This window comes from Esox lucius, chromosome 19 (assembly GCF_011004845.1).
Source record: "Esox lucius isolate fEsoLuc1 chromosome 19, fEsoLuc1.pri, whole genome shotgun sequence".
Classification (NCBI taxonomy): Eukaryota; Metazoa; Chordata; class Actinopteri; order Esociformes; family Esocidae; genus Esox; species Esox lucius.
The window spans coordinates 3,041,200-3,060,548 of NC_047587.1; the positions used below are offsets into that span (position 1 = coordinate 3,041,200).

Genomic DNA, 19,349 nt, shown 5'->3' on the forward strand with positions numbered 1-19,349 from the left:
GTCTGTCATAGCAGTATAGAATGGAAATTGTAAAAGCCACTTCAGTGTCAGTCCGATATTATGGTGATGTGCTTTATATGCATGCCTCTAAATGCAGCTATGTATTTTATCACTGGTGGGAACTACTGCACACATCCTTGTCACACATCAGTTGGCTGGGACTCTTCGGCTTCCATTAGGACCAGAAATCAGTTGATGTCTGGTTTTAATGCAAAAACCTCCAAAAAATCTTAACGTAAAATAAACATGAAATATAAATTTTTTTACGTTGACATGTTTTTTAAATAGAGACCAGGGTCATAGTCTGACTCTATATAAATAAAGGTTAATAAATAAATAAATGCATGATATATTATCCAGTAGATCTACAATTGGAGCTGCACACCATAAATATTACAAACATTGTTTTTTTGTTAAGATTTATACAACTGAGGAATATAATTGATTTGATAAAACTGAGGAATATAATTAATATAATTTATTTATTTATAATTTATTGTAATTATGAAATGCTACAGTGGCCTAGGAAGGCCCAGCAGCCTAAGCCACTGCCTTGGACTCACAGGGACGTCTGCAGCATGGACTCAAAACCAAGTCCCCTCATTGTCTCTACATATAAATCATAAATGCCTACATGCATGTCTTTATAAACATGCTCCCTTCGCTTTATCAATGTTCCTGAGTCATATCTGCCCTCTACTGGAGACAACTGGATTTTTAATAGACAAAGCAGGACAAATCAAGAGTAATTCACAATTGAACAAAAATTACCATCCTTTACAAAGGAAATACATGCTGGTCTTTGTCTTCTTCCACACAAGGCCAGTCTCCCAGAACCACAGGCAACACCAAACACACCCTCAGATACAACTGGACAACATAGATGAAAAGCCATGACATTTTGTATCCTACATACATAATTGATTACAAACATTTAGTACTAATACTTGAGTAGTATTATTATTTTACTGAACAGGATTGGGATGAATGAGCCAATTGGATGCTGGGGATTTATTAGGTGGCCATGGTGGTATGAGAGCCAGGTTGAAAATGCAGTCATAACACTGGGTTTTAAACCTCCTACTCTAGATGTCAGGAGATTTTTTGTTGCCACAGAGAATGGGGATGCCCATTTAACATTGAATCTGAAAGTAGTACCACCCCAGCACCACCTTCTCTGCCCTGGGGGGATTTGATCTTTAGACCAGATGGTACAGTGCCCCCTACTGGCCCTCCAACACCACCTCAGCAGCATCTACTCTCCCATCCAGGTACTGACCAGCCCCCACCCTGCATGGCTTCAGAGACCAGTCACCCTTCATGACTCCAGAGACCAGTCACCCTGCATAGCTTCAGGGGCCAGTCACCCTGCATAACTTAAAGGACCAGTCACCCTGCATAAATTCAGGGGCCAGTCACCCTGCATAAATTCAGGGGCCAGTCACCCAGCGTAACTTCAGAGTTCAGTCACCCAGCGTAACTTAAGAGGTCAGTCACCCAACGTAGCTTAAGGGGCCAGTCACCCTGCGTAGCTTCAGGGGACAGTCACCCTGCGTAGCTTCAGGGGACAGTCACCCTGCGTAGCTTCAGGGGACAGTCACCCTGCGTAGCTTCAGGGGACAGTCACCCTGCGTAGCTTCAGGGGCCAGTCACCGTGTGTAACTTCAGTTTTAGAGGCCAGTCACCCTGCGTAGCTTCAGTTTTAGAGGCAAGTCACCCTGCGTAGCTTCAGTTTTAGAGGCCAGTCACCCTGCGTAGCTTCAGTTTTAGAGGCCAGCCAGCAGTGGGATTCAGGTTGCTATGCTGCTGTCAAACTGCCTGATTAGATGCGATAAATACAATAATACACTGCTATCATTACTGTACACTGTAGCTGTTATCTATTATTTGTTATTTCTGTGACTGTTGAAGTGTGACTGTTGAAGTGTGACTGTTGTAGTTTGACTGTTGAAGTGTGACTGTTGAAATGTCATTGATGTAGTGTGACTGTTGTAGTTTGACTGTTGAAGTGTGACTGTTGTAGTTTGACTGTTGAAGTGTGACTGTTGAAATGTCATTGATGTAGTGTGACTGTTGTAGTGTGACTGTTGTAGTGTGACTGTTGTTGTGTCATTGATGTAGTGTGACTGTTGTAGTGTCATTGATGTAGTGTGACTGTTGTAGTGTGACTGTTGTAGTGTCATTGATGTAGTGTGACTGTTGTAGTGTGACTGTTGTAGTGTCATTGATGTAGTGTGACTGTTGTAGTGTGACTGTTGTAGTGTCATTGATGTAGTGTGACTGTTGTAGTGTGACTGTTGTAGTGTCATTGATGTAGTGTGACTGTTGTAGTGTGACTGTTGTAGTGTCATTGATGTAGTGTGACTGTTGTAGTGTCATTGATGTAGTGTGACTGTTGTAGTGTGACTGTTGTAGTGTCATTGATGTAGTGTGACTGTTGTAGTGTCATTGATGTAGTGTGACTGTTGTAGTGTGACTGTTGTAGTGTCATTGATGTAGTGTGACTGTTGTAGTGTGACTGTTGTAGTGTCATTGATGTAGTGTGACTGTTGTAGTGTGACTGTTGTAGTGTCATTGATGTAGTGCAGTGGTTCCCAACTCCGGTCCTCGAGTACCCCCAACAGTACACATTTTTGTTGTAGCCCTGGACAAGCACACCTAATTCAACTCAATGAGAGCCTGATAATTAGTTGACAAGTTGAATCCGCTGTGCTTGGCTGGGGCTACAATGAAAATGTGTACTGTTGGGGGTACTTGAGGACCGTAGTTGGGAACCACTGATGTAGTGTGACTGTTGTAGTGTCATTGATGTAGTGTGACTGTTGTAGTGTGACTGTTGTAGTGTCATTGATGTAGTGTGACTGTTGTAGTGTCATTGATGTAGTGTGACTGTTGTAGTGTGACTGTTGTAGTGTCATTGATGTAGTGTGACTGTTGTAGTGTCATTGATGTAGTGTGACTGTTGTAGTGTGACTGTTGTAGTGTCATTGATGTAGTGTGACTGTTGTAGTGTCATTGATGTAGTGTGACTGTTGTAGTGTGACTGTTGTAGTGTGACTGTTGAAGTGTCAGTTATCCAGTTCTGAATGTTCCATTGAAAAGGGAATTACAACTAGAACCATCATTTCAGTAATTCTTCCTGAATTTTCTGGGATGGTAACAGAATCCATCCACCTTGTTTTGGTGATGTTCTGGCAGTGCAGCAAGTAATCACTGCAACTAGACAGCACATCGATCTCAGGAGTAGACTCTAAAACACAAGAGAAAACACAGAGTTTAGATTACACAGACCACCACTGATATCCCATAATTTACAAATGTTCAATAGAGTGCAAACAGATCTAGGACCAGGCTGTACAAAAAGATCTGTGACCAGGCTGCGCAAACTTATCTAGGACCTGGCTATAGAAACAGATCTAGGACCAGGCTGTACAAAAAGATCTGTGACCAGGCTGCGCAAACTTATCTAGGACCTGGCTATAGAAACAGATCTAGAACCAGGCTGTACAAACCAATCTGGGACCAGGCTGTACAAACCGATCTAGGACCAGGCTGTACAAACCGATCTAGGACCAGGCTGTACAAACCGATCTAGGACCAGGCTGTACAAACCGATCTAGGACCAGGCTGTACAAACAGATCTAGGACCAGGCTGTACAAACCGATCTAGGACCAGGCTGTACAAACAGATCTAGGACCAGGCTGTACAAACCGATCTGTCTAGAATAAGCATTAAAAAGGTTTACGGTCACTTTGCCTAACCAGAAAACCAAAGTGTTCAGTGGGAGTGGTTTGACGTGGTCACCCTGGTATTTTACCCTCATCTATTCTCCCCCAGGAAGAATGCGTGAGACCTGGTCCTGATGTCATGGCATTAGAACGCGGTATACAGTGACGTTTGGATGAATGAAACCCGGATCAATAATTCACACAGACACTGACGAACCTCGGGAGCTTATTTCATCGATAGACAATAGAGCTGACGAAGGCAAAACGAGGTCAACACTGGCCGGCCATTCACAGCCCCGCACCATGTACTTCACAACACTGATCAGAAGAGGTCCAGAAATGACCCATATCAATATTGATGGAGAAAATGAATGCAACAATCATTAACATATCAACATAAATTAATATTTAATGGTATTCCCTATTATAAAGCCTGACTATAGGTGTGTCAAACTATTCAGTATGTGTCACATGTTGTCGTTAAAAACACATCAGTAAAAATATAACAAATTCCATCTCTATTCATTTCGACTGCTATGGCTTATTGTCTCTGAAATATGAACCCTGGTACTGTATAATGTAAAATACTTTTCAATGTATATTTGATCTAAACCGAGCACACCTGATTCAACTGTATATCATCAAGTTACATTGTCAGGCCTTTTTTGATTCAGCTGAGATGTGGGACGTCTGGGTGTCCCCAGGAGAGGACTGACAACCACGAGACCCTAGGTGTCCCCAGGAGAGAACTGACCACCACAATGCCCTGGGTGTCCCCAGGAGAGAACTGACCACCACAATGCCCTGGGTGTCCCCAGGAGAGGACTGACAACCACGAGACCCTAGGTGTCCCCAGGAGAGAACTGACCACCACAATGCCCTGGGTGTCCCCAGGAGAGAACTGACCACCACAATGCCCTGGGTGTCCCCAGGAGAGGACTGACCACCACGGGGCCCTGGGTGTCCCCAGGAGAGGACTGACCACCACGGGGCCCTGGGTGTCCCCAGGAGAGGACTGACGACCACAATGCCCTGGGTGTCCCCAGGAGAGGACTGACAACCACGGGGCCCTGGGTGTCCCCAGGAGTGGACTGACCACCACGGGGCTCTGGGTGTCCCCAGGAGAGGACTGACAACCACGGGGCCCTGGGTGTCCCCAGGAGAGGACTGACCACCACGGGGCTCTGGGTGTCCCCAGGAGAGGACTGACAACCACGGGGCCCTGGGTGTCCCCAGGAGAGGACTGACCACCACGGGGCCCTGGGTGTCCCCAGGAGAGGACTGACAACCACGGGGCCACATTACCTGGAGAATCTAGCCAGTGTGACCAGCCCCAGGACCCCTCCCAGCCCATAGACACTGAGCAGCACACCGTTGAGGATGATGTCTGCACGCATCACGTAGGGCTGCCAGACCAGGTAGTAGACGGACAACAGGGCTGTCACCACCGTCACGGCCAGGCTAGCCCAGAGATAACCCTCCTTCTCCTGGAGGTTACCCTTCATCCCTGAGAAGAGGGGGACAAATGGAGAGAGAGATGGATGGAGAGAAGAAGAGAGTTACATGACAGTGAGAGGTCAGAGTAACAGGGACAGCTACAACTAACCAATAAGAGGGTGTGGTATATGTCTGAGAGGGAGTGGTATAGGTCTGAGAGGGTGGGCTCTGAGAGGGCGTGGTATAGGTCTGAGAGGGTGTGGTATAGGTCTGAGAGGGTGTGGTATAGGTCTGAGAGGGTGTGGTATAGGTCTAAGAGGCTGTAGTATAGTTCTGAGAGGGTGGGCTCTAAGAAGTTGTGGTATAGTGTGGTATAGAGTAAGTCAGGGATTAAGTAACTCTCACTACATCTCACCACAGAAGAGTCGTAACAGCTCTAGTCCTGCCATGACGAAAAGCAGACTAACATCCTGGCCTAGGAGGTCATCAGGGTAGCTCAGCACACGACCTACAGAACAGACAGTAAGACCAGACATGGAGTCAGGACTAGAACACTGCGGTCAGGACTAGAACACTGGAGTCAAGACTAGAAAACTGGAGTCAAGACTAGAACACTGGAGTCAGGACTAGAACACTGCGGTCAGGATTAGAACACTGGAGTCAAGACTAGAACACTGGAGTCAGGACTAGAACACTGGAGTCAAGACTAGAACACTGGAGTCAAGACTAGAACACTGGAGTCAGGACTAGAACACTGGAGTCAGGACTAGAACACTGGAGTCAAGACTAGAAAACTGGAGTCAAGACTAGAACACTGGAGTCAAGACTAGAACACTGGAGTCAGGACTAGAAAACTGGAGTCAGGACTAGAAAACTGGAGTCAGGACTAGAACACTGGAGTCAAGACTAGAACACTGGAGTCAGAACTACAACACTGGAGTCAGAACTACAACACTGGAGTCAGAACTACAACACTGGAGTCAGAACTACAACACTGGAGTCAGGACTACACCACTGGAGTCAGGACTAAAACACTGGAGACCAAAACACCAAAACCAGTGAGACCAAAGCCCATGACTCAGCACATTTGAATTTAATATTGTTACAGCTAAGACAACATCTTTGCAGAAACATACAATCTCTCATTTTCTAGTTTTTTTCAACTGCCTGCTGTTGCACTCATTCTGGCTTCATCTGTGAAGACAATCAAGATTATTATTAGCCCGGGACTCACTAGAGTACTTAACAGATCGAACAGGGTAAAGACATGTTCATATGGTAACCCATCAGTAGCTTTTGTGTATTATCACACAGACACACACTTTTACTCCCACAGGATACTCACTCTTGTAGATGATGATGCAGAGAGTAGAGAGGAAGTAGAAGCTGAAATAGAAAGCTGTCAAATAGAGCAGGAGCTGGAGAAGAACTGAAGATGGCTAGAAGCAGAGGTTAAAGCTGTACATATTGCCTTTACTTTGTGTGTGTGTGTGTGTGTGTATTCTGTACATATTAGTAGGTTCAATTTATTTGAATATTGACTAGCATAGATAGAATCAACATTGCACCCCCAGTGGTAAGGAATAATCACAATAATCACTGTGATAGAAAAAAATAGTTTCAAAAGGATACCACTACAGCAGATTTGCCTGTAACATATTAAGAACAGAAACGAAGTTTCTTAAAATCTCAATCCGTACAAACATACATACAAACGCAGAAATGCACGTTATGTTGAGAGCAGAACAACAATCCGACGGAGACATTTTTTTAAATCTGGAACAAGGTATTTTGTCAATTCACACATTTGTAAACTCAATCAAGAAAAAGAAAAGCACAGCCGTGGCTATAGCAACGCGTCCTACCTGTCCTGTTGATCGCCATCTTGAATGTCGCTCCTCCTTCCGAACAGATTTGTATTACAAAAAAGTAACCAGCGGTTGCATGTCGCCGCCTAGTGGACCTACAGGAAGAGAGAATCTGTATTGTCAAGCTATATCGGTTAAAACGCCCGCCCGCACGCACACTCGCACGCACACGCCCCAGTAAGGTTATCTTGTGGAATGTAGCAGGCGCATAGCGGGGAAAAAACGTGACGAAACACACCTGCTAAGTGAACGGCTAAAGAATGTAAAAGACGTTTACACGTTAGGAGTACTGAGGAGGTTTTTTTCAGTAAAACGTATTATAACTAAACGGATTATATTTAATTGGGTTACAAAGGCACAACAAAGGAGAAACACAGATTTAGAAACGCTACATGTGTGGAGTTATGCACATAAAAATCCTTGACAGAGACCGGGATGTGAAAACGGCCTCCACCCTTCACTCTTAGTTTCCTCTTCATGTCTTACTTAAATAAATAAGGAGGCTCCACTCTCCTTTTTAAAAGAAAATGCAACTGTTTTCTCAAAGTAGTTCGATAATTCACTTATTTCTGCCTTTTTTTACTTTTTCAAACTTTAAACTATTTTGTTTTTAGCCCAAGCTCATTGGTCCTTCAACACTCTCCTTATAACACATTTAACTTATGAACACACACCAATACACACACACACACACACACACACACATACAAACATACATTACCTCTTCCCTGTTACAAACAATAAGCTATATTCGTTACAGAAATGAACTGCGCTAACTAGGCCAGCTGTTTCATTGTCATAGACCTGTATCTCTCTCTCTGCCACCCCCTCCATCGCTCCATCTTTCTATCTCTTCTGTCCCGTGTCCTCCACAACAATCTTCATAGTGTGACAGACATAACGGACGCCTTGTTTAGGACAAACAGAGGAAAGAGACGAAGGATAGAAGTGGGGGGAGATGCTCCAGCTGTGAGGGCAAAGACAACAAAACAGCATCTCTCTGACATGTGGGGTGTGGGGTGGGGGGGTGCAGCACACAGTGGCATTGTTTTAGGGGGGAGGGGGGGTAGCTGATAAGGTTGAAGCGAAATGGAGAAATTGAACATGCCCTTCCTCCCCTGTTGGATGGAAATCTGGAAAAAACAAGATGACCAGGGGCCTCTCTGGTGTATTATGACCAAGGGCCTCTCTGGTTTATTATGGCCAGGGTCCTCTCTGGTGTATTATGGCCAGGGTCCTCTCTGGTTTATTATGGCCAGGGTCCTCTCTGGTTTATTATGGCCAGGGTCCTCTCTGGTTTATTAGGAACCGGGTCCTCTCTGGTTTTTATGGCCAGGGTCCTCTTTGGTGTATTATGGCCAGGGTCCTCTCTGGTGTATTATGGCCAGGGTCCTCTCTGGTGTATTATGGCCAGGGTCCTCTCTGGTTTATTAGGAACCGGGTCCTCTCTGGTTTTTATGGCCAGGGTCCTCTCTGGTGTATTATGGCCAGGGTCCTCTCTGGTTTATTATGGCCAGGGTCCTCTCTGGTTTATTAGGAACCTGGTCCTCTCTGGTTTTTATGGCCAGGGTCCTCTCTGGTTTATTAGGACCAGGGGCCTCTCTGGTTTATTAGGACCAGGGGCCTCTCTGGTTTATTAGGACCAGGTTCCTCTCTGGTTTATTATCACGTGGGGCCTCTGGTTTATTAGGACCAGGGGATCTCCATGCTGAAAATAGAGAAGATATTGTTGTTGATGTTGAGCAGAGTAGTTACAGTAATTAAAAGATATGGACTTGGTCTAGAGGGTCTATCAGTACACTTGTGGGAAAAGAAAATACAGAAGTACAGAGTGTTGAAGGCTTGAGAGATTCAAAACGGGCGGAGATATACAGTATGCCTCATTGGCCTAGCCTGAGCGCCAGTCTGTTGGTGCTATCACGCCAGAGTTAAATCTCCTTGTCACAAGAACATGGCAAGGAATGGACTGATAGTACAGGCTAGTAATCAGGCTAACAGTGGCCTAAGCTTGTGTAAAACTGACAGCATGACAGACCACAGACCACTGCACATGTGAATTTAGGGTGCTATGAGGTAACTGATTTAGTGGACATTTTTATTTGATACCAGTTGCCTACGAATGTGTGTAGGATAATGTCACTGTCCTGTTGAATGCCGAGAAAATTAACGTCCATGACTCTAAGAATGAATCGAGTGTAAATTCTCATAAGGTAGAAGATTTTTGAGTAGAGTTCTTCGCTTGGAATGCACGTTTTATTGAATTCAATTAGCCTAATTTTACAAAATGGTGATGGAACAGTTAAGAAAAGGAGGACATTGTTTTATCATACGATAACGTTGGGATCAGTTATTTTTGAATTCCAGACAATTCAGATGTAACAAATTTCAAAAGTCCATTTGCCCATTTTCTGGCTTGAAAATCGTCGAAGATAATTGGATTCGAAAACACTAATACAAATATAGAGTCTTGGTAAACTGATTATGATGACCTAGACTATTTTAACTTTAGCTAACAATTACATATTTTATATTTATTTCGTATTGTATTCAAATTAAAAGAACATGTTCGTTTTAATGAATTGAATAGCTGGCATTGTAAGTCCTACTGTGAAGTCCAAACGTGCTCGCGTAACAGAAAAAGTTCTCTGAAGCACAGTGTAGGTAGCAACGCCTGCCTCATTTCACAAAAGGAATGAAATCACCGAACGATACTAACACACCTGTCTAATCTCCTCTCCTCCGTCGCATCACTAACACAAACACACACAAACACACACACACACACACAGAGACACACACTCACACAGCGCATGGCTCTGTGGCCGGGTGGGTCGCGTCTAGGTCGCATCCAAGAGGGGAGAGAGAGACTAGAGAAGTAGGGCATCTACACGGAGATTCGAGGGCGTACAAGTTTCCCGGAGGGCTCGAACTTGATTATCTACCGCTGTAATCAACGAGAAAACGAATTAAACTAACAGCAATCCAACAACATCGAAGAATTGCTATGGGACAGCATTTTATGATGGATGGATTGTTTTTACAACGCGGAATTCGCGTTGTTCGACTGCCCTGTGGATCTTTGTAATCACACAAACAATACTCATGTGTTGATTGTTGTTGTATTTAAACGTTTGGAATCGTCGACCATTTAAATTAGTGTTAGTCTGTTTACAATCCGGACGGGAATAAAGGCAACGAAATACATTGCTGTGTCAGGTGGTGGCTTCTCATAGGCTACGGGAGAAGAAACTCTATTCTCGCTGAGTACTGGATTGATAAACAATAATTATACACCTGGACTTGGAGTAGTTTGCGAAGCAGAATTCTTTTCAGGTACCTTGGGTCTGGACTGCTGGATTTGTCTTTCAGAGTTGACCAGATTTAACGCAACTCTTTCGGCCGGGCTCATACGGAGGGGAACGTTCATGGAGGTTATTGGTGGGACCCGCTAGGATGGACGTGGTTGATGAAACCGAAGCGTTACAGAGATTTTTTGAGGGTGAGAATTATTTAGCACATATTCATTATAATTTAAGAATTTTAGGGTTTTTTTGTTTAAGAAATATACGCTGTGTTTGTTAAGATTTGCTTTTAATTCCAGAATTGCACCTGAACCCGGATCACACCCCTTTTGTGCAGTATATAATAGGAAGTTAAGAGAGATTGTATCAGAGAGAAAGTTATTCCTCTTGTTCGTTAGGATTGTGTTATTCTAAGGTATTTTCGTCGGTTTCAATTACGTGACATAGCCTATTATGTTGTCAATTTAGCAAAAATACGTGTCAAGAGGGCAAAGTCAGTTGGTGAAAGATCTTTTAATTCGATTAAGCTTTGTCTCTTTATTTCAGATCACACTAAATTGTCCCTATGTTCTATTCAACATCAGCGTAGAAATATTGCTTGTATTGTCTATTCAATTATTACGCATCCGTCTCTATGTTCAGAGGTAAAGATGATCATAGATGAGTTTCAGGGATGATAGTACATACGTTAGAAGAGAGAGGGCAGCCCCAACAACGATGTTAGATTCTGATTTCTTGGGACATTTTGAAATGTATTTCAGAGTCCCTGAAATAATTTATTAGAACTACAGAGACGAAAAACAAATAAAACGAAAGAGATGGAAGGAAGGAAAGTAAACAAACGGTTGGAAGCAAAAGGGATGGTGATGAGTTCCCGGAGTTGGAAGAAGAGAAGTAATGAAAAGAGGAAAGGGAGGAGGCAGGAGTGGAGGGCGGGAGAAGAAGTGGGGGGCAGGTAATAGGAATGCAAAAGGAAGATAAACGATGTGTTTTGTTGGGTTAAAGCAGAGCTGCAACGCCTGAAGAGAAACCCAATGTGAGGTGTGTCTTAACTGGGCTTCAAAAAGTCCTTTACTCACAGGTGGACTATCCACGTCGTTGGTCTATTGGGGGAAATTGTATTTAATCGAGGTGATGGTTTTTGCTATGCTGACACTTACCTTTGACAACATTGCTATGTTTTTCGTTACACCTATAAAGAGATTTAGTTCAAATGTTCGATTGTGCGATCACAAATCCTTTGCGACAGTCTATATGATCGATTTACAGCTATTTGAAGACCGTATTATATGCAGCTAATGTGGAAGTTTTTGTTGAGATACACTGACAACAAAACTATTTCCTTGCGTTTACTCGTTGCCCCTTTAGTCCTCCGAGCTGTCAAGACACAGCCTTTCTGCGGGGTCAGACATAGTTTAAACGACAAGAAGTACAAATCCACTGTGCCCGATATATCATCCGGTAAAGCTCTGGTAAATTGCAGTGATGGATGTACGTGTGTACGATCTTCACCGCCGTGTTAATACCGAGTGAAGTGTTGAGACACCATGCCTAGTGTTCAGGGAGACAGTAGACCCTGGAGACAGACCGGGCCAAAACAGCGCCTTGTTCCCTCGGTTGTGCGCTATTTCTGACTAGGGCCCTGATTGTCTCGGGTCTAAAGTAGTCCACGATGTAGGAAATAGGGTGTCATTTGGGATGGCCCTTAATAGGTTAGCATGACAGGGGCTTTATGTGCTATGATAGTGTATACACAGCTGTCCACGCTTGTCAAGGGCTCGCTAACACTCTGACAAGAAGTTAGACTGTTTACATTCTTTCTCTGGGAGTGTGTAGTGTTGTGTTGTGTGTGTGTGTGTGTGTGTGTGTGTGTGTGAGACAGAGACAGAGAACATATAAGATCTTTATTTCAGCCTGTTGTTTGCATGTCTCCTGCATCTGAGAGATTTAGAGTGTGACCTAATGAAGTCAACAGCTCAGTGAGGCTAGTTAATTAGTCATCAGTCAAACAGGCTGAGGACTGGTGACCAATGACAGAGAGATGGGCAGGTGACCAGTGGCAGAGAAACAGGCTGGGCAGGTGACCAATGACAGAGATGGGCAGGACAGGTGAGCAGTGGCAGAGAAACTAACTGGGCAGGTGACCAATGACAGAGAGATGGGCAAGCCAGGTGACCAATGGCAGACAGACAGGCAGGGCAAGTGACCAATGGCAGAGAGACGGACAGGGCCAGCCCACCCTCACCCTGAACCCAGTAATTGCCACGGGACAACACTGAAGCAACCTAACCCCTAAACATAACCTAACTCTAAACCTAACCCCTAAACCTAACCCCTAATGACTAAACCTAATAGTAACCCCAATTCAAACAATATGCCCCAATAGTATGTTTTTCCCTAAACCCAACCCCTATATCGGAAATTAAATTTTCCCTGTTGGGGACCTGGCAAAAAATATAAAAAACGTTTTGCTCTCTTTGTGTGGACATCAGGCACACATGCACCAATTTGGCGTACTAGCCGAGGGTTAACACTCCGTTAGTGAGATAGATGTGTATACACTCAGACTAATGCACAGTGAACATTCCTGGCATAACACAATCCTGGAGAGATGGCTGTGGTGCACAGAGGAGAGATGCTGCCCTGGGTTGTTCTCCTACCAGGCCTTTAACCTTCCCTGATTTTCCTGCTCTTTCTGGATCTCTTTCTCCCTCTGTTACTCTCTCGAACTCTCTTCCACTCTTTCCTTCTTTCTCCTCTCTTTCTCTCTCTCTTTTCACTCTCTCTCGCTCTATCTTTCTCAATTCAATTCACATGGCTTTATTGGTGTGTAATGTGTTGCTACATAAACTACCACAGCACATATAAATATATACAACCCCATTTCCAAAACATTTGGGACACTGCTTAAAATGCCAATAAAAACAGAATGCAGTAATGTGCAAATAATGTATCCTTATATTTAATTGAAAATAGTACAAAAACAACATGTCAAATTTTGAAACTGGGAAAATTATTTTCAATTCGATTTCAGCAGTATGTTACAAAAAAGCTGGGACAGGGGCATGTTTACCACTGTGTTGCATCACCTCTTCTTTTAACAACACTATGTAAGCACATGAGAACTTAGGAGATCAATTGCTATAGTTTTGAAAGTGAAATGTTTTCCCATTCTTGCTTCATATAGGATTTCAGCTGCTCAACAGTTCAGGGTCTCCTTTGTTGTATTTTTCGTTTCTGGACTGCAGGCAGGCCAGTTTAGCACCGGGACTCTTTTACTACAGAGCCATGCTGTTGTAATACATGCAGAATGTGGTTTGGCATTGTTTTGGTGAAATAAGCAAGACCTGAAAAATTCACAGAGTGGTGAACCAGATTGGTGGTATTTTTTATACCCAATCATGTTACTGAATATTTGCCAGTTAACCTCATTAGTTGTGAGATGTTCCTGCAGGTTTATTTTTTAGCATTACACTACTTTTCCAGTCTTGTTGCCACTGTCCCAACCTTTCTGAAACATGTTGCTGCCATCAAATTCAAAGTGGGTATATTTTTTTGAAGAAACAATAACAATTTCCAGTTTTAACATTTTATGTTTTCTTTGTATCATTTTCTACTGAATATATATTGTTTAAATGATTTACACATCATTGCATTCTGTTTATCTCTACATTTTACACAGCGTTTTACACAACTGCTTTTGGAAACCGTTACCCTAGGAAGTGAATACTGGGATGAGAACATTTTTCTTTTTCTCTACCTCTCTCTCTGGGCAGAGTGACCACAGCCTTTCCCCTCTGGGCAGAGTGAACACAGCCTGTCCTCTCTGGGCAGAGTGAACACAGCCTGTCCTCTCTGGACAGAGTGAACCTAGCCTTTCCCCTCTGGGCAGAGTGAACACAGCCTGTCTTCTCTGGGCAGAGTGAACACAGCCTTTCCCCTCTGGGCAGAGTGAACACAGCCTTTCCCCTCTGGGCAGAGTGAACACAGCCGGTCCCCTCTGGGCAGAGTGAACACAGCCGGTCCCCTCTGGGCAGAGTGAACACAGCCTGTCCTCCCCGTTTTGCCAGATCTGTCTGTGACAACCTGTTTCTGTGGTCAGGCTGTGCTCCTTGAGTCTTTACATAGTCAGTGTTTTTCTATGTTTACTATCAGTCACAGTGGTCAGATGTACTGACAGGTGTACTCTCTGTTTAGGGCCAAATAGCATTGCAGCTGGCTTACATTTTTTGTAGTGTCTTCCAGTTGTTGATATAATTTTTTTCTGGTTTTGTGGTAATTTGGTTGGGCCAGATTGTCTTTTGGTCTTTCTCTCTCGCACTCTTTCTCTCTTGCTTTCTCTCTCTGACTTCATTAGTGTGACAGTGAGCAGACAGGGCAAGGTAGGGGGGAGGACCAGGGGGAGGAGGAGGGGGTGAGATGGGGAGAGATAGCACAGACCCAGACTCAGGATAGGGTGAAAAACCTAAAAACATGAACAACACCGCACACACATGAATTCCTTCCCACAACTGAACATCACTGGAGAGTCTCAGCAGATTACCACCCTAATCTGTCAATAGTGTTGAGAAACAATAAGTCCCGCTTTGTTACTGCTGTGGGAATAGACTTACAGAACCTTCAGAATGACCGGGCCTACATAATGTCAGCAAGTCCTGTCAGTTAATTTTGTCAGTTGGTCATGTCAGTTGGTCCTGTCTGTTAATCCTGTCAGTTGGTCTGGTAAAGTTGGTCCGGTCATTTGGTCCTGGCAGTTAGTCCTGTCAGTTGGTCTGTTCAGTTGGTCCTGGCGGTTAGTCCTGTCAGTTGGTGCTGTCAGTTGGTTTGGTCAGTTGGTCCTGGTAGTTAGTCCTGTCAGTTGGTCCTGGCAGTTAGTCCTGTTTGTTGTTTTGGTCAGTTGGTCCTGGCAGTTAGTCCGGTTTGTTGTTCTGGTCAGTTGATCCTGTCAGTTTGTCCTGTCAGTTGGTCTGGTCAGTTGGTCCTTGCAGTTTGTCCTGTTTGTTGTTCTGGTCAACTGGTCCTGGCAGTTAGTCCTGTTTGTTTTTCTGGTCAACTGGTCCTGGCAGTTAGTCCTGTTTGTTTTTCTGGTCAGTTGGTCCTGTCAGTTAGTCCTAACAGTTGATAGAGCATAGATCTTTCAATGCCAGGGTTGTGACTCACTGACACCAAGAACCGGAATGAAACAGCTTGAAAATGTATGAGCCCACCACTATAAATCCGTCTGACTACAACGTAAATGTTAGAGATGTTAGAGACATACCATTCCTACTACATCAGCAGGTACTCGACGTATGTGTGTGGAGTGAACTAGGACAAACCCCTTTGGAGATGATTGACCTTCCAGAGACCTGAAAGCTAAACACCCAGGCTTTAGGCCCAGTTAACGCCAGTGTTGCTCACAGTCAGTCCACCCCTTTAGATAAGGTGACTTGTAAACTTCTATGAATAGAAGTGAAGGAAAATGTGTTTGCTATCTGGACATAACTTTAAAGCACACTGGATTGGTGGTAATGTCCAGTTGGACTCTTATTGATTCCAGCAGTTCCTAATAAAATGCTGAAAACCAGGATACTACATCTGGCAATTTAAGTATGTAGATTCGATACCATCCATTTGAGTATGTAGATTTGACAGAAACACTGTCTTTCTCTGGGACAGAATGAGTTTTCACCTTGTCGGCTCAAGGATTAGAAGTCTTATATTGGCCAAAGGCTCCTAACCACTAGGCTGCCCTTGTAGCCTGGTTAGGATATATGGCATAGATCCAGTCATGTACCAGGAGATTTTAGACACAAACCTGTCTTGCTGTGCAGGAGGCTAAAACTTGGTTCTTGTTGAGTCTTCCTGCAAGACAATAATCTAAAGCATTCCTCAAGATCCACTCAAAAATGTCTCACAGACTAAAGGATCAAGCTTTTTGCTATGGCCATCCTATTCTCCTGACCTAAACCCCATTGAAAACATGTATGGTGATATCAGATGTCTTCTGGTCGTTTATGCTGGTGTTTATGCTAGTAGCACAGTAAAAATATGACATTTTAAGTCAACTTATTATGTTCTAGTAAGAATTGGTCTAGATCAGAGCAGGTTTGATCCAAGAAAGAATAGCACAGTGGTTGGCAGTGTAATCAGCTTGTGTCAAAGCTCCAGCTGATTAAGTACCTTCTAAAGTTGGTCTCGGAAAGCTGAGCATATAGTGGATCTGAACTGACTCAAGGCGGAACAATGAAGCTACAGCTTCAGTAAAACATGTTAATTTGGATAAAATGATTTAGCCAGTTGAAGCTAATTGAAGGAGCATTGTATTCATTGTGGTAGGCTGTTAGCTGGTTAGCTTCCCATTGCATTCAGTGTTGTAGGCTGTTAACTGGTTAGCTTCCAATTGCACTCAGTGTTCTAGGCTATTAGCTGGTTCGCTTCTTTCTTGTATTATGAAGCTGCTGACTTGTTCTGCAATCAGTGCTTGAATTGAACTGATACATCACACATTAGACCATGTCCATCAAAATGTATATGTTGATAAGGCTTGTTCTATTAAAGTAGCCTATCCCAGATGTCCTTGACGGCTCTTTTTCCTAAAAAAGGAACCAGAACGCTGTTCACCTAAAACCGGAACACCGGAACATACAGACAGCTTCATTTGGAGCCATGCCTCATAGAAATTCTGGATTACATTTTAAAAGACATACAGTGCTGACAGGGTTGAAGACATCAGGCATGCAGAGGAGCTCTAGACCTGCCCAGGACTGGCCTGGCTCAAGGTCACACCAACAGATCTTTTAATCTCGTCAGCACCCCAATGCTTTAAACACTAAGACTGCCTGATTCCAATAACTGGTCCACTCTGTCTTCTGGTTCACTGAAGTGACTGTGTGTCTCCAGGTGGACTGGCTGTTTAGAGCAGGTTAGGAGGTCGTCCCTGAGGTCTTTGGGGTTTTGCTTTGAAAGGAGGCAGCAGTTTGACCCTGGGAGGCCAGCGGGTGGAAGGGTAGTAGATTTAACCTGGGAGTCCAGCAGGTGAAGGGGTAGTGGTTTGATCCTGGGAGACCAGGGGTGGAGGGGTAGTGGTTTGATCCTGGGAGACCAGAGGGTGGAGGAGTAGTGGTATGATCCTGGGAGACAAGCGGGTGGAGGGGTATTGATTTGACCCTGGGAGACCAGTGGGTGGAGGAGTAGTGGTATGATCCTGGGAGACCAGCGGGTGGAGGGGTATTGATTTGACCCTGGGAGACCAGCGGGTGGAGGAGTAGTGGTATGATCCTGGGAGACCAGCGGGTGGAGGGGTATTGATTTGACCCTGGGAGACCAGCGGGTGGAGGAGTAGTGGTTTGATCCTGGGAGTCAGATGGTTTAGTGCTGGTTTGTAACAGTGAGTGTACGGCCATTAGAGGAACGCATTGTTTTTGGCCAGCCAGGCGTACAACGCTTACAACATTTGTTTTATTTTTCACCTTTTACGGCTTTACAATCACATAACCTGTCAGAACTGCTCGGTACACTAATCTCCCTGACCTACAAGTGATGTTTGTTGCTCAATATAGTTTTTTTGTCATGTTGTTGGTGGTGGTATTTGGAAACCATTTGACATTTTGTTCTTTTTGGCAGAGCACTGTATATCACTGTATATCACCGCTAGGACTGGAATACCCTGAATATCAGAAGTCTTCACCCCTTCTGGGACCTCTCTTTTTTTTCTGTCTTTCTCCATCTATCTCTTTCTCTATCTATCTCTTTCTCCATCTATCTCGTTCACTCTCCACTCTTTCTTTTCGCTCCCCTCTCTCCCTCTCCCCTCCTTCTCTCCCTCTCCCCTCCTCCTCTCCCTCTCCCCTCCTTCTCTCCCACCCGTACTGTGTACATTCTGCTCTCTCCACCTTTCCTTCTTTTATCACCCTCTCTGTATTTTCCAGTCTGAGCTCTTTAATCCACATCATTTCTGGAGCTGTGTCTGCTAGCCTGGTGTGTCCAATGCTGGGGTGTCCATTCCTCTGTCTCCCTGTCCTTCCGTCTATTTATTCCTCTGTCTCCCTGTCCTTCCGTCTATTTATTCCTCTGTCTCCCTGTCCTTCCGTCTATTTATTCCTCTGTCTCCCTGTCCTTCCTTCTATTTATTCCTCTGTCTCCCTGTCCTTACGTCCATTTATTCCTCTGTCTCCCTGTCCTTCCTTCTATTTATTCCTCTGTCTCCATGTCCTTCCGTCTTTTTATTCCTCTGTCTCCCTGTCCTTCCGTCTATTTATTCCTCTGTCTCCCTGTCCTTCCATCTATTTATTCCTCTGTCTCCATGTCCTTCCGTCTATTTATTCCTCTGTCTCCCTGTCCTTCCATCTATTTATTCCTCTGTCTCCATGTCCTTCCGTCTATTTATTCCTCTGTCTCCATGTCGTTCAGTCTATTTATTCCTCTGTCTCCATGTCTTTCCATCTATTTATTACTCTGTCTCCATGTCCTTCCGTCTATTTATTCCTCTGTCTCCCTGTCCTTCCGTCTGTTTATTCCTTTGTCTCCCTGTCCTTCCGTCTATTTATTCCTCTGTCTCCCTGTCCTTCCGTCTATTTATTCCTGTCTCCCTGTCCTTCCGTCTGTTTATTCCTTTGTCTCCCTGTCCTTCCGTCTGTTTATTCCTCTGTCTCCCTGTCCTTCCGTCTATTTATTCCTCTGTCTCCCTGTCCTTCCGTCTGTTTATTCCTCTGTCTCCATGTCCTTCCGTCTGTTTATTCCTTTGTCTCCCTGTCCTTCCGTCTGTTTATTCCTCTGTCTCCATGTCCTTCCGTCTGTTTATTCCTCTGTCTCCCTGTCCTTCCGTCTGTTTATTCCTCTGTCTCCATGTCCTTCCGTCTGTTTATTCCTTTGTCTCCCTGTCCTTCCGTCTGTTTATTCCTTTGTCTCCCTGTCCTTCCGTCTATTTATTCCTCTGTCTCCCTGTCCTTCCGTCTGTTTATTCCTTTGTCTCCCTGTCCTTCCGTCTGTTTATTCCTTTGTCTCCCTGTCCTTCCGTCTATTTATTCCTCTG

General features: G+C 44.3%; 2 protein-coding genes across 15 annotated transcripts in view; one reads left to right on the forward strand and one right to left on the reverse strand.

Moving 5' to 3' along the window:
• Window positions 1-697: 697 nt before the first annotated feature.
• LOC105018067 (transmembrane protein 80) lies at window positions 698-7,175 on the reverse strand. Of its 4 annotated transcripts, none has more exons than XM_034288268.1 (7): window positions 7,032-7,175; window positions 6,799-6,815; window positions 6,512-6,605; window positions 5,582-5,674; window positions 5,102-5,236; window positions 3,175-3,250; window positions 698-870 (listed from the first exon to the last, which is right to left on the reverse strand). In XM_034288268.1, the coding sequence occupies exons 1-7, from the start codon at window positions 7,048-7,050 to the stop codon at window positions 861-863; spliced, it is 444 nt and encodes a 147-aa protein (XP_034144159.1). In that variant the 5' UTR covers window positions 7,051-7,175; the 3' UTR covers window positions 698-860. The 4 variants fall into 4 exon arrangements, 3 of the variants coding, with proteins under 3 accessions (XP_034144159.1, XP_034144158.1, XP_034144160.1); XR_004574793.1 differs by having other exon boundaries at window positions 853-870; window positions 5,035-5,236; XM_034288267.1 differs by lacking the exon at window positions 698-870 and having other exon boundaries at window positions 2,798-3,250.
• A 2,701-nt stretch (window positions 7,176-9,876) lies between these two features.
• The window catches only part of myrf (myelin regulatory factor), a 48,369-nt gene continuing 38,896 nt past the window's right edge, over window positions 9,877-19,349 (forward strand). For 10 of the 11 annotated variants that reach the window (XM_029114957.2, XM_029114965.2, XM_029114967.2 and 7 more), the window contains exon 1: window positions 9,878-10,533. In XM_029114957.2, coding sequence (XP_028970790.1) covers window positions 10,488-10,533 — 46 coding nt within the window. In that variant the 5' untranslated portion in view covers window positions 9,878-10,487. Of the gene's footprint in view, window positions 10,534-19,349 lie in introns of all 11 variants that reach the window. The other variant, XM_029114966.2, reaches the window with a different exon arrangement.

Bases quoted from the DNA above. Each gene is read 5' to 3' on its own strand.
- LOC105018067 (XM_034288267.1), bottom strand. The intron at 5,237-5,581 runs GTGAGATGTAGT...CCCTCTTCTCAG, and splicing joins GCTGTTACGACTCTTCTGTG to GGATGAAGGGTAACCTCCAG. The intron at 3,251-5,101 runs GTGTGCTGCTCA...CTTGTGTTTTAG, and splicing joins TGCAGACATCATCCTCAACG to AGTCTACTCCTGAGATCGAT.